We start from the raw sequence: 15,653 nt of genomic DNA, 5'->3' as shown, positions 1-15,653 counted from the left end.
GGTGCTGGATTGGGGATATGGGAAATTGGGTTCTAGTCCCACTCAGCCATTAAGCACGCTGGGTAAGTTCAGGGCCAACCCAATCAACCTCAAAGGATCTCTGAAGTAGTATAAAGAGGGATATAAGTAAATGTAAGTCCCATTTATGTTGATGCTAGATTTTACCCATAAGGATGCAACCTATTATAAGATTAATGGAAAAAATACTATTGAAAATAAAGTATGTCTGCCTAAATAATAAGTCAGTCAGGGTTATTTGCTAGCTGGTGACTGAAATTCTTGAAGTGTTAGCCCGTAAAATATGGAAAACATTTGTAAAGATCTTTTGCAAACAATTTTGCATTGTGGCAAGATTGGTAACATTCTAAATGGGTGTGTGTGTATGAATATTTAATTACTTCCAACACAAATTAATAGTGTGGAAATAAAAAGACAGTTATATATTTTGGAGGTCTTACACATCAATATGCAACTCAACTTTTTGATCTATTATTTTTTGCACAATGACCATTTCACTCACTGAATATTAAAGATGATAGAAGCTGGGCCTGTTCACATATGACAACAAAGTTAAAATGTAAATATTTTTGTGTATTTATAATTATTAAAGCCAAGATATATGCAAGAATCCCCAATCTGAAGTTTATCTTGAGCAAAATAAAGCTGAAATTTCTCTGAGTTTCATGTTTGTTTGCCTTCAACTATTTTCATCCTGATAGACTTGGTAACATTTGTACTATTACAAGCATTTTTTCATTTTCCAAATGTACTTTCTAATGTAACTTTTCATCACTTCTAGAATGTGAAATGGTAAAATATGCTCAGAGCCCAGCATCTTATTTGAGTCTAGGAATTTCCCTCAACATACAACTCCTTTTCCCTCTTTCTATTTGCAGATATAAGAAAGAACATAAAAAGCACAATCCTATGCATGTCCAGAAAGGGGAAAAGTCCTGAGTATTCCTCTGCCTGTCTGGGAGTTGAAAGACATTTTTCGGTCAAATATGCATAGGCTGCACGCTTAAAACTTAATTAAACTTTTCTCTCCTTGGCAAGTTTAATACATGCCTACAAAAAGGAGTATTACTCAGAATCCTGACTACAAAGGAGTGAAGAAATATTGGAAACTATTGGGAGAAATTACACATTTTAAACACACATCCACAACGCCTCCCAGAACTAAACTAGTTTGCACAATTTGGTTGCACAACATATTCTAAACAGTGATGCAACATCTCACACCCCCTCGACAACGTTCACCACCTTTTAAAATATTTGAACATAAGCGTGCTAACCAGGTCTGTTTGGGCGGTAGCAGTTAAAATGCTATCCAATGGTGCTTGTTCCTAAGTAAGGCAGCATGCACCGCCGCCAAAGCACCGGGGAGAAAGTCCCATTGAGCCAAGTGCATGTATGTTAAGGTTACGTCGTTTGTTATTTATGAATCGGTTCTCAATTTTACCAGCCGAAGTATCCTTTTCTGGGGGATAAATAGTAAGAATCCAGCATAAAGTACTTGACTGTTAGAAACGAGGGGGAACGTCTTAAATTCTCCGGATTAGAACCTGATGGTGGTGGAAAAGAACCTGCAATGAGTTTTGAACACGTACGATGGCGCAGGAGTAAGGTTCCTTTGGTCCCCCTCCCCGCATTTCCATTTGTGTCTTGCTTCCACAACCGCTGCTCACCTGAGCGGCCATCACCCGTTGCCTCTCGGCGATCAAGCTGCATTTTTTGCACTGACAATCTCTCCACATGCAGAAGCGCTTGTGCCCTTTCAGAGGAGAGGAATAACCGTGGTTCCGACAGCGCGCGCATTTCGGGAGCCGGGGGGACTTTTTCCCCGAGGTAGCGGCCGCACCACCACCAGCTGTTGGACTCTGGCTCAAGACCCCTGCGGTGCTTCCAGCTCCTGCCAGCCCAGCTGATTTCCCAAAAGTGCCCATCTTACCCCCCGGACCGTGATGCTCCGAGGAAGCCGAGGGCTTGTTGAACGACGACTCGTTGGGCATCGTGTCCCTTGGATTGGTTGAACTGATCGGGAACGGGGGATCGAATTTGCTAACGGGAGAAAAGACAAGCAAGCAGTTTAGGGTGTGTGGCGGGGTGCCTTAAAGAATGGGACAGGGACAGTCAAAATGCAGCCGTTGTCCCTGCTGCTCTCCCCGTGAAAGCGTTTGCTGGGACCTGTTCACGCTTCTGCAGCTGGATGCAAAAGTCCGGCACAGTGGTAGGAGGTTTGCAAAAGGAGCCGCAGGGGCGAGTAAGTTGCAGAACTTTGTTGCGACTTTTTGCGCACCCAGCATTCCGCACAGGAGGGGTTCTCGGGGGCAGCAATAGACGCCAGGCCATGAAGACTCCGCCCCCACGCGCAAGGCCGAGCCCGCGGCCAGGGCCCCTCGGAAAGAAAGCTCAACTTGTATGGGTTTGCGAGTAACCCCCAAGGAAGTATTGCCAAGCTTTCTCATCCATGCTTTCATTGCACGAGGCGCCGCAAAAGTAATGGCGGCTGGGGTTCTACCACATTGAGTGTTTTTACAAAGCAGTTTACAGCAAAGCTTAGTCTCAAGAAGGAACGGAAAGAAAGTTAATTTTCAACTTCCATTGCCCCAGTGGGCTGGAGAAAAAAGTCACCGCAAGTCCAACGCCTTTCCCCCCCTTAACGCTGCTGCTTTTCCAGGAGGTAACCTACGGCTTCTTAGCATATTTCTCGTGTGATCTACTCACGGAAGAACAGTGCTAGGCACATTGACTTAAAAGAAAGTCCCACTCATTAGGACTTTTGTAAAAAGAGTGTGTTTAATTCAAAACTGCGGTTTCCGGCAGCCCGCTCCACCCCTCCAGCACATGTACTATCAGGGATAGAAGAGAGACTTCAGCTGTAAAGAAGTTTATAATTTATAGGAATTGCCTGGTCCGCATCTTCTACCACGTGGAGCTGGGAATGCGGGAAAGGGAAAGATTTTCTTAAGGCCACACATCCAGAACGGCCTCTAATCAGTTTCACTGATTAATTACTGAGTCTCCCGCAAACAAAGTTTCTTCTTGATTGGGACCCGGACAGTTAAGACTTGGCAGCTGGTTTAACCGGTGTTTTGTGGACAAGGCCCGAGTAGAAGGAGATCACTCCAGGCTGAAAAAAGACAGTCGTTTTAAAGCAGATTAAAAATGGATTAAGGATATTATTGCTTTCCTTGGAGGTTACACATACTCCTTTAATCCCATTGTCACCTTTGGTCAAGTAGATTACTTTAAAAAGTTATCCAAAGTTACTGTTTCTTAGAGATGTGATGGCTAAATAGTAGTCCTCTTGCTAGTTATAGAGGATGTTGCCTGATTCCAGTTTATGAATCAACTACCTTCTCGGCACACTGAAATAATTGTCTGGAAAGGAAAAATGTCATTTAGCTTTAACTTTTGATTTTTTTTTTGATAGAAAACATCTTGTGAATATGGTTAATGTAGCGTGAAACACAAGAAACAACCATTTTTAATTTGAATAATAATTCCTCAATATGTGGCTGTTTAATTCAAATTATCTGAGGGATGCATACCTTCCTGTTCCTGGAAAGAGATGCACTTATTAGGGTGCAGATTATCAACTGCTGATTGTTGCTTGTTCTAGCAACCTCCTTTTGGGCAAAGATTCTCTCCCACACTAGAAAATGGAGTGTATGGCAGAGGAATGGAGAAAAGTTAACATTTCAGCATGCATACTATATGCCAGTACAACATAGTCATGGATGCAGGAAATGCAAAATACATGCAGTCCAATGCATGATAAAAGGCCTACAACCCCCAGCACACCCCTACCAGTAGTGAGCTAATTTTCCCATGTCTAAATATGCATAGGATTGTGCTTTTAGTGTTGCATATGATGGAGATGAACAGAAACCAAAAATCAGGAGAAATTTTGTATTGGCCTCAGTGTAAATCTGGAGATGCAGGCAACAGAATTTTACTTCCAAGGAGTTGTAGGTTTGAAAGAAGGATTGCTGCCTCTGAGGTTATCCTGCTTATGCCTCTAGGAAACAGGTTTTGCAAAGTATTGTATCACTTTAGAAATAATGTAAAACTTGTTTCACCAAAGGTGACAAGTGAAATGAAATAAATCTGTGCATGAAATAAATAGCAAAGCCTGTCTCAAAATGACTTTAGCCCTCTTGACAAAAATAACATTAGGACATACTTGATTAGACTAAAAACATACCTAATCCAGCTAAAAACATTCAAACCTTTCTTCATAAGAGAAAGCCCTGTGATCCTTGCAGTTGTCCTATTCTGCATGTTTCCATCACACATTTTTACACACCATGATCAGAACTGCACACAGTATTCCAAATGTGGCCATACCACAGATTTCTGTAAGGACATTGAGTATGATATTACTAGTTTTATTTTTAGTTCCTTTCCTAGTGACACCCACCAACCTGCCCCAGTGGAGGATATGCACACCATTAGTATTGAGCTACCTACTTTTCTGTCTTGCTCAGGCACTGCCAGCTCAGATCCAATTAGAGTTTATGTAAAGATAAAATGTTCTGCCACAACTTGCATCATTTCACACTTACTTTTATTCAGCCATTTTAATGCCTGTTCCCTAGGTCCGGAGAGATCCATTTGGAGCTCTTTGTAATCCGTTTTAGTTATTATTACTCTAAATAATGTGTCAGAAAATCTAGCCACTTCACTGCTCACTCTAATTCGAGGTAATTTATTAATAATTGTTAAAACACTGGTCCCTTAGGGGATCCCATGGTTTACATTCCTCTTATATTGTAAGACCTGACCAGTTGTTCCTACTCTCTCATTTCTGTTATTTAAACATTACCAATCCATAGAGGAATCCTACCAATTATCCTATAACTGCTACATTTACACAGGAGTATATGATGCAAGAGTTAATAAAAATGCTTGAAAGTGCAAGGATGCAATCCTTGATGGCCTTGGTATTGGAGGTCAAAGGCTGAGTCCTGCCTCCGCCCCCCCCCCCCCCCCCCCCCCGGCAGCCAGTGCAACAACAACAAAACCCCACACTGGCTTGTTTCCCCAGGTCACAAATGGAATTTGGAGGAAGGGAAAGGGGTATGCCCAGAACCTATGCTGGGTGTTCCACCACAGAGTTGTTCAATTCCACATGATTGATAATTTTACTTTAAAAATCCTTTGCACCAGTTTACCCAGAAGCAACATTAATTGAACTGCAATTTCCTCCATCCATTCTGAAATTTAGCATTATTTTGGCCATTCTCCGGTTCTTTAGTAAAGTGCTGATTTAAAAGACATGTTACATACTGTTGTTAAAGGATCAGAAATTTGAGTTTTAACATCCAGGATCTTAGGGTAACTGAAATCCCCCCAGATGACTGTAATTTATACATAATTTGCCTTCCCATTATTTTTATTAAAGGGATGCAGTAGCTCAGTGGGTTAAACTGCTGAGCTGCTTGATCAAAAGGTCCAGAGTTTGAATCCACACATGGGGCAAACTGCAAGGTGCTTCATCCCAGCTTCTGGCAACCTTGCAGTTCAAAAGCATACAAATGCAAGTAGATAAATAGGTACCACTTCGGTGAGAAGGTAACAGCATTCTATGCACTTTGGTGTTTAGTCATGCTGGCCACATGACTATGGAAATGGTCTGTAGACAAATGCTGGCTCCCTCGGCTAGGAAACAGATGAGCATTGCCCCCAAGAGTCAGACATGACTGGACATTAATGCCATGAGGAAACCTTTACCTTTTATTATTATTTATTAAATTTCTACCCCTCCTTTTGCCAAGATCTAATCTAGCCAGTGCCAAATCTAAACGTTTCCAAATGTCAGCTTCCTGTGTTTTATGTTGCCTACCCCTCATAAACCAAAACATTGCCAGGACCTAAAAAACTAGCAAAATCTCCATAAGAATAGCCCCAGAGGTTACTCTTATACTCCAAACAATAGTCCTAAAACAAGGGAACAAAAGAATGTTCAGTACCCCATTCTCTCTCTGCCACTGTCTCTCTCACTCACAAATACCCCCCACACATGCCCTCTCAAGCAGCAACCAATGGGGAACATTTTTCAAGCCTAGCTGCAGTTTGCTTGCTTGCTAGTTGCAAAGTCACATCCAACCCATTGCGACCCCATGGACAACACTCCTCCAGGCCTTCCTGTCCTCCACCATCCCCCAGAATCCACTTAAGTATGGGAAGCTATTTGGGAGCAGGGGATATCACAGCACTGATAGGTTGGAAAGAGAAAAATGGAGGCAAGGAACAGGGTGTTGGACCTCATGTTCATGGGTCAAATCTGGCCCTCTGAAGTTTTCAGATGGCCTTTTCCACCATCAATTGGTTTTTGGTTTTCCAGTCTTCATTGCTTTTTCCACCATTTTAAAATGTTGGAAGTCTTTTTCCCAAGTTCTAAACTGTTATGTGTTGGTATTTTGGCCCTGTTCTCATTTGCCTTGTCCCATCACTGGAATATGGCACCCAGTAGGTTCACCAAAACTGAATTCAGCCCTTGGGCTGAAAGAAAGGCAAAATTCCAGCCAATGTTTTGAATTTGTGACAGGGAGAACTTGACCAAGTGGGGCATCATCTTTCACTCACAATCTGGACTAGTAATGGGAAAGGAAGGGAAGCTGCAGCTGCCAATGTTTTTATTGCTCCTCTGTTACAGAGGTACAGGAGTTGGTCTGATTCAAGACTAGATAAAGAAGCTACACAAACAGAGAAATGTAAAGCAGTTTTTGTACTGCAGCAATTCAGACCCAAGGTGGAAATAGCCCAAGAAAGGGTGCCATAGCAGGGTATCCTTACATGATTTGGATGGGTGCAGAATTCTTTGTGCCCCCTTTCCTTGATCCCTCTCAGCTGGTACAGAAAGAACTGGCCTGGTTGCTTCCACCGTGTCATAACTGGGCCTTGGAACTGGGGAAAAAAAGGGCATGCCAGGGGCAGGAAGGAAAGGAGGCTGTAATTATGCCAGTTCTAATCTGCATCCCAGCTTCCTTCCCTCTCCCTCCCTGCAACTAAATCTAGACAGCCAAACATGACTGGAAAGTGCCCAGTGTGAGGTGCAGCTGCAGCAGAGTTCAGAGGCTTACATGCATCTGCCCTCAGGCTGATAGGATTGTGCCTTCTAATGCTTAACACAGAGATTAACACTACAGAAATGTGTACTCCCTGTTTCAGTTTATAAAATTGACATTCACACTTCTTTATTTTGCCAGTGTTCAGGTAATGGTGTGGTGATTTATACATCACAACCCAATGATCAGAGGGGTTGTGATAGCATTCACTGCTATCATTCTGCATCCCATTTGATTTTAGATGGAAAGGCCAGAGGATAGGTTTGGTCTGCCTGTACAATGCAGGTATTCTGAATGAATTATTTTAGATCACTATCAAACAGTGAGTTTGTTTTTCCTCAAATATCAATTCCCTTTAATTCATTCCTTTAACAGTCAACCAATCAATTATTAATATTACAAAGAGACACCCACATTTTGAATCTTCGGATAAATAATTACTCAGTTAATCAAGCTGGTTAATTGTATTGCTTTCCAAAGCTTGGCTAGGCCTGATTTATAAAAGAAATGTTGAGGGACAGGCAAGAACAACCACTGCATTACTTCGTGCTGATCTTCCAATTCATTTTAGATGCACTAAAAAATTAATTGGACCAGTGACTTAGAACATTGAGGGCTGCTGCATGACTCATTAAACTGACATTCTGAACATTTGTAATTCACAATACAAGACGGATAGAATCCTATATGCACCCTATATGTTTGTGCTCTTTTATCATAGACTAGCACCAGTACATAGAAGGCCTTCTGATTAGAATGTCGCCATCAATTGAGAGAGAAGACAACCGTAATGGAGCTAGATTTGATAAACTGGCAGAGTGTGACAAAGGCAGCTTGGCTCTCTTCAAAGAGGCTACACAATTAATTGCTGCCTTTTTATTTATGATATTTAATTTCTTATTGGATACAGCCAGTTTTCCACTATGGCAGACAAGGTCAAAAATAGACGGCATCAAGTGATTAGGCAAATGCTTTGTTTTCTGCAATTTTTTAAATACAGTTTGTCTAATTATGGAGTATTCTTGACTAGAGAAGCTCTGCATGTGTCTGTAACAGTAAATTTGCTTTCTCATCAAGGGGCACATTTTAACATTTTTCTTCTTTGCTCTGTTAAGTTCCTGGGCTCACACATGCATCTGTATGCTATCCTTATGACAAAGGGCAGCAACATAATTACTTCCTGCTTTACTTTAAAGTACGTTAATTTTATTTAAAATTATTTCAGGCCACCTTTAAGGTTATTATAATCTCCAGGGAAGGGATTCACAGAACAATTTCTTTCATACATATACACATACACAGAAGTAAGGCCATGGAGTTGTATGAATAATCTGATACATTTGCAGGGGAGAGAGTGTTCTCAACATTTTCACAAAATGGCTGCCATAATGAGCTTGCTCCATTACAAGGCAGCTATTCCCAGAAGGCTGGTGATACTGAAAGAAAAGCCACGTGCCCAAGAATCTACATATCTGGCAGAGGTGGGGTGCTGAACTCCAAAAGTAAACCATTCAAAAGAACCAAACTAAGGTTGAAGTTGGAGGACAGCAAGGCAACCGCCCAGTTAAAAAAATCTTCAAAATAGAAAGCAGGAGGGGCAGGAAGCCCTTTGGGCACCAAGCCAGGCTATGGTGGGCGCAGGATTAGAGATGCCAAGGATATGATGTTGCAGCTGTCACCTTCTGCCACACTCAGCAGAGTGCAACACTTGCTTAGACATGGAGTGTAGGCTACACTTTGCTCTCTTGCCAGGGGGGCAGTGTGGAGAAAGGGCTGCAGGGCTGCCACACAAAATGGCCTGCATGAAAGCTCCACACGTGGGCCCCCTTGTGAGAGTGATGGCTGCTTATCAGTGGCGACTAGTGTTGAAGGCTACATGCTATCAGCACTAGTTCGCCTGAGTACACCAGTTGGTGGAGAACGAGAGTGGGAGGGCGCTGGGCTTGTGGTTTTCCTGCAGGCAGCTGGGCCTAGGTGGGCTGGGCTTTTGGTCTGGCTAGGCCAAGCATGACCCTTCTTCTTAATTACTTATGTTACTCTCAGCCATTTTGTATTTGTGTAGCAAAGTAAATACAAATTGCTAACATGAATAAGGAAAAGAAATACTTTAAAGACACACAACAGTCCAGGAGGTACAGGGGAGAAGTGAAGTGGTCTGCGAGTGCATCTGACCTCAATCAGGGATATACAGTGGTGCCTCATACTTCAAATTTAATTTGTTTCAGGAGGCTGTTTGAACTTGGAATCATTTGAAATCTGCATCAATTTTCCCTATTAAAAATAATGGAAAGTGAATTAATCCATCCAAGACCCTAAACAATGTCCATTTCAATAAACAGCAAATGTGGTCTCTTGAAACAAGTTATGTTCGAAGTACAAGGCACCACTGTATTATAATTTATGTTAGTAATGTTATGTTAGTGCTTTAATTGTACCTTAGTGAGGAGTGGTTTTATACACACACACACACACACACACACACACACACACACACACATATGTATGTGTGTATGTATGTATGTAACCAAAAAATAAAGTGAAAAAAAGCACTGAAAATGAGCAAGTATTACACAAGAGATGTTTCGGGGGAAGGGCAACGTTTATGCTGCAAACACATTTTTTTTCACTTTGCATGCAGTTCGAACGTAGAAGCATTGTTGAAACTTCAGAGAAATTTTATCTCGACATTCAAATTCTGGATCAAAGTTAGAGTCATTTGAAGTATGAAGCACCGCTATCTAGATTAGACTCCTGCAGTGTGCATAGTATTGGATTTTCACTGAAGATGGTTCATATGCAGCTGCATCATGTGGTTGGCAGACTGGGGAAATGATTAGTATGCATTACTAGCACATAGTAACTTTTATTCTGTATAATTTAAACTGTTTATCAGTGAACATCCAGGCCACATATTAAGAGCTGACACTTGATACCTGTAATCAATTTTGAGACTGTTAACCAAAATAGGTCCATGTCCTGGTGTGTGCATGCCCAAAATACACAACAGGGGAAGGTTTTCTTTTAAAAGTTTTAATCTTGAGAATAGCATGCCTGGCAGCAAATTCTTGCAGTATGGCATGCACCAAGCATTTCTCAGGATGCCTTTTTATACATAGGTCAATTAATGGGCTATATGTAGCACAGTTAACATTTTTAATGGATTACAAAGGTAAAATGGCATGACCTTTCCCGGCTGCATATCAAAGCAGAAAAGTTATTCCAAAGGAGGAGAAGGGATATCTCTGGAGGAAAGGAGGATGGTAGATTATTTGAAGGACCACCTATACTTATATGAAACTGTATGAATCCTGAGATCGACTATAGAGGCCCTGTTCTTGTTCCTGTCCTTAAAATCAGGCTGTAGATGATGAAAGGAAATTTTTTTAAAGGTAGCTCTTTTCTGATGAAATTCCCTCTAGCGGGATATGCTTCGACTTCCCCACTGGAAAATTTAAAATGGGGTTTAAAGATGTCACTGCTCCACTCTCCTTGAATGGCATTGTTTGCCTGAAACATTTTAACCAAGTTGCTAGTCTCCTACTTCATTGGATAGTTTAGGGAAATTAAATTAAAAGCAGGAGCAAAGTGGGGAGGGACTCTTTGTGTTTTATGCTGGTTAGGGGTTGTTGGGGATTGTATGCTTTTTCCTTTCTAATCATGTATAGGGTTGTGTCTTGAGAAACCCAACTTGTTTTGGCCTGATCGATTATTCAGGGGCTTCTTCAAGGGAATTCTTCAAAAATCTTCAGAAAATGAACAGAATTTCATATATTTGAAGATATGCAGATACCCATTTTCTGAGAGGTTTTGAAGAATTCCGCAGAGGAAAGCCCCAAATGATAGACTGGGTCAAAACATGTTGGACTTCTTAAAGAGAAAATAATTTCCGAGTGTCTTGGCACTAATTCACCCTTTGAGGATCTCTGCTGGGCTTTTGATGGAGTGTAACATTTCTCCACTAGGGGGCTAAGCATTCTGGAGAGTCCTAGGGAATTACCATGAATAAAAGAAAAAGTAGGAATCCAGCCAGCTGCAAGTCTCTTAGACAGCAACAAGCATTAATTGAATTTTTAAAAATCATATTGGTTATCTCTTTTCGGGTGCATGGGACGAAGCACGATTAATCAAAACCTATAATAAAAGCAGTTCTGCATGAAATGCTAAGAACACCATTCTTTCATAGTTTATTTGGTTGGCAACAGGTTATTGCCTAGTAACCTATTTAGACTTTGCTGCTGTAATGTTATATGAGTTCCAATGCTCATATGATTCTGTAATTTCTATTAACAATAATGTGCTACACCATGAACCTTTGGAGAATTGCTGCATTCAGTTGGCAGAGGAAAGCAGCAAGAGTACCCCAGAGGGCCTAAGTGGAATTTCATTTTATACCATTTATCTCCCCTTTTAGATTTCTGCATCAACCAAGTTTAATATCAACAAGAATACTACTGATAATTCCTACTGAATCCACCAGTTTCTTTATATATGTTGATATGAGCACAGAGCAGCCGTCTACAGCCTTTTCAGGCCAGTGAACAAAAATGGAATTTTGAGATTATTGTGGATGTTCTTACAAAATGGTTGCCATGGATGGGGGTGTTGTCCATTCATAAAATGGCTACCATGGTGGGCATGGACATCCATAAAACATTCCTTTCTCAGAAGACAAACTGGTGAGACCAAAAAACCCACCTGTACAAAAACCTATGCATAAAGAAGATGTAGAATCTGAGCTCTGAAACAGAAAACCATGCTTTTGAAACCAAATAACATTGTGGAGAGCAGCAATTAAATTTGCAGCTTACCAGTTTTGTTCTTGTTTAATCTTAAGAAACAAAATACAAATCAGTGGAGGCGTGGAGTCTGGTGGTGATAGACAAATAAGTCCTAATCATAAACCTCAAAAGGCACTCCAACTCATTGTATACACAATAATGGCTGATCAGTGCATAAACAAAGGCAGAGACCCTGCCCAAATAGTAATGAGGTGAGGTTGGGGCAGCTGAAATTGGTTGAAGCCAGACTAGACTGGAGCAAGAGCACGCCATAGAACAATGGGCAGAGCAGAGGAAGCAGGAATAGAGGGTTTAACCAGCAGTATAAAGGCTAGAAACCCACACCATTTGGGCCAGTGCAGCACATAACCTTGCTTTCCTCACGTGTGTAGTCCCCTTTATTCCTAGAATAAAGTGGCCTCCTGGAGAGCTGTCTCAGCTAGTTTGTCATTAGGTTAGGCACACCAGGCAAACTCATGGCCTTATGAAGCCTCCCAGATTTGGTTACAGTGGAAACCAAGAGAGGTGTCTGTGGGGAGACTGCCATCCATAGGCACGATGTCAGAAGCTCTAACTTTAGTTGTGTCCAACAATATTATATTCTTTGGGCTTTCATATTTATGAACGTGTTTCCACTAAGGGCACACAGCATCACTGTGACTATTAACATGCTATTTGTTATTCTTTTTTAATTTGTCTCAAAAGTTATTGCATGTATCTATGATTATATAGTTCGTTCATAATCTTTCATCCACAAGGAGAATTCATCTAGTCAAAAATTAAATCCAGTCGCTCTGTAGTATGGAACATGGGTAATTCTGTGACCATAGTCATACATCAGGATTGAGAAGTTCTTGCTCATGGTTAGAATCTGCTTCATAATGGATGGAGTGTCTTTAACAATTTTTTTTCTTGAAATGAAGATATAATGAATTGTAATGCAGCCCTTGGTTATTTTCTTGCTCACTGTGCAGCAATTGAAAGTACTGAATCACTGTCCCAAGGAAGCAATTGCTTTAGCTGGGTGATCTTAAGATGTTAGTCACTCATGTGCTTCACCTAAATTGAATGCAACAGTGAACTACTTTCATGATTTGTTCAGAAAGTGAGAATGATGTGGATCATATTAATTAAACATGCTGTAAGTGAAAAAGTGCAGACCCTAGATGGTGGTTCAACAGCTATTTAGAGTGTAAAAAAGGAAGATGCACCCACCACCTATTTGCACAGGCTGCTTAATTTTCCTCTGCAGAGCTTACTACTCTACATTTAGCAAACAGCAACTCTTTTCAAGATTGCCTAAGTCAGTATTAACATTCCAGCAGGCCATTTGGCTTAGAAAAGATGTGCTCCAGTGGATAAAGAATGTACATGTTAACCAGCTTTACTTTCACACACGTAAGGTAAGTTTTGTCATGTTAGTTTCCATGCATACAAAATTTTCAACAAAAAGCAGACCCTGTCTGACTGCCAGTAAGGCCACACTTCTCTAATATGATGTGTTGTACGTTTCCTATCAAGATGAAAAAACAGGTTTGACAGGAATGACTGCAAAATCAAATGTGTCTGTTTTTTAATTGAAATTAAACTGTTTTGAATTTTATATATTGGCATGTTATGCTGTATTTCATTGTCATCCATTTCTCTTGAGGGCTGCAGCTATGCTGCAGTATATAAATGCATGTGTCCAGATGAGGAAGCCACTATGAGTAGTACAGTGCCTTATATACGTCAGCATCATCACGCTCTGAACTGTAATTGCTGTTGCTGTTGTTGTTTAAACGAAGCAGACATCACCAACAAACAAGCCCCTTGTCAAAGAATACCCTGGAAACAATGCTTGTACTTCTGCTATAATGTAGTTAGATATGCCTGTGGCGGCAGCTGAATACAGGTACGTATGTTTGGCATAACTTGAATCCAGACTGATCCCAGCCTCCCCCAACCTTGTGTGCTCCAGGTGCTTTGTACTTCAAGCCTGTCAGCCCCACCAATGGTCAAAGAGGCTGGGAATTGCAGCCTAAACAATCTGGACAGCTGCAGGTTAAGAAAGGATGCTTGCTTGAGTTTGGTTTCTCCAGGTCCTTACTTAGTTATATGTGAGATAGGCAGCAGTTATCTTTCAGCACAATGCCTCACAGGTAGTATATACCAACCACCAATATGACCATCAGGGAATAGGTATCCATACAAATGAGGCCTTTTCAAAAGATGAGAAAATTAAGACCCTGTTTTTCTCACAACGACCAGCAGGGGTCTCCCTCCTCCTTGGGGAAATAGCTAGTGCTGCATGCATGACTGTATTCTGACAACAGTCGGTGCAGAAGCACAATTCCTGCAACACATTTTGCCGGAACATCCATCTTCTCCAGCAATCAAAATACAGGGGTATCCTTTTGCTACTTCTTGTAGCAGTTACATACAGCTGGCTACTTTTATCTATTCCACCACTGTACTCTTGCGCCTGGCAGATTAGGGCTTGGGGCTTCATCTGCTATTTCTGTACTCCAGAAGTATTTACTCCAGGCATTCTGTAAAATCTCTCACCAACTTTTTCAACTACTTAAGTTGTAAATACATTATATAATTGCAAACTATTAATTGTAAGCTGCCCAGAGAGCCCTTTGGGCTATGGGGCTGCGTGTAACTATTTCCAAAACACTTTACAGGATACATAAAACTTGACTTCAACGTTTTGGCTAAAAAAAAAAAGTTCGTGAAAAAAGATAAGGCAGATAGAGTTTCCTGCTCAATTGTTTGCCAAAAAAGCCTCATAACTATGCAATGATTTGATTGCACACTGCCTGTTCTTCCATCTACTGTTGGATAATGCCTTCTGCTGTGTTGATAAACCAATGCAGTTTTGATTTATCATCAAATCTAGAGCTTATGAGGATTCTAGACTTGTTGCCTTTTAGGCAACTCACACCCCCCATTTTGTATGGTCACATTTCAATAGAAGTCTATGTATGTGTACGTGGAAGAGCTATTACTCCATGTAGAAGTGTTATTGGTCATTGGCAATATAATACATGAAGGATTTTGCATAAAATAACAAAATGGATAGCTGAACTTGAATAATGTGTTGTATGTATATATTTGGAGTGGCAGACACAGTGGTAACAGTTGCTTTACTCTTTCCCTTTATTTAAATCTCAAATATTAGTTGAGATTTGAAGGATCACTAAGAGTGCAATCCTGTGCATGTTTAAACAGAAAAACATCCTGCAACTCCCACATACCCCAGCCACAGGACTGTACTCCAAATTACTTAGAATATCTTCTTTTGTAGACTCCAAAGGTCAGCAACTTGTGGTCTTTTTATCCTGCAACACCTGTCATCCCTCATGGGTTCATGGAAGTTGTAGGCCAAAATATCTATCCTTAGGTAGATCATTAGGCTTTTGAAAGGCTATTTAAACTTCGAACAAACCACCAAATAGTAGTGAGGGTTTATGTTGGCAAAACCTAAACATTTACTACCATTGCAAAAACAGATGTTGGGGGAACAGGCATGAGGAATGGACAATTTATTTGCCAAAGTTTTGGTACAGACTTCACTTCACACGTCCTGCTCCAAATAAATTTTCTAATAAATTTTCTAACACCCTGTATGTTGATAGAGATCTGTCATATTTCTAACCACTACTTTGAGCTGCATTCCTCAATTTTAGAAAAGCTATTTGGCAGTCCTTATAGACCAGCAAGTGGGTTTGTATCACTTCCATCTGATGAATATACAGTTCTCCAATGTGCCAGAGATGCGGTTTGCTAACATCTGTGCATTATAATCTCAGTA

The 15,653-nt window shown here is 40.9% G+C and overlaps 1 protein-coding gene across 1 annotated transcript in view; it reads right to left on the bottom strand.

Moving 5' to 3' along the window:
• Positions 1-2,012, bottom strand: part of DMRT1 (doublesex and mab-3 related transcription factor 1) — a 65,842-nt gene extending 63,830 nt beyond the window's left edge. The window contains exon 1 of the mRNA XM_044446389.1: positions 1,689-2,012. Within this exon, the coding sequence (XP_044302324.1) occupies positions 1,689-2,012 (324 nt within the window). The remainder of the gene's footprint in view (positions 1-1,688) is intronic.
• Positions 2,013-15,653: the final 13,641 nt, after the last annotated feature.

This window comes from Varanus komodoensis, unplaced genomic scaffold (assembly GCF_004798865.1).
Source record: "Varanus komodoensis strain SLA01 unplaced genomic scaffold, ASM479886v1 scaffold5, whole genome shotgun sequence".
NCBI lineage: Eukaryota > Metazoa > Chordata > Lepidosauria > Squamata > Varanidae > Varanus > Varanus komodoensis.
This window is presented reverse-complemented; position numbering and strand designations above follow the sequence as displayed.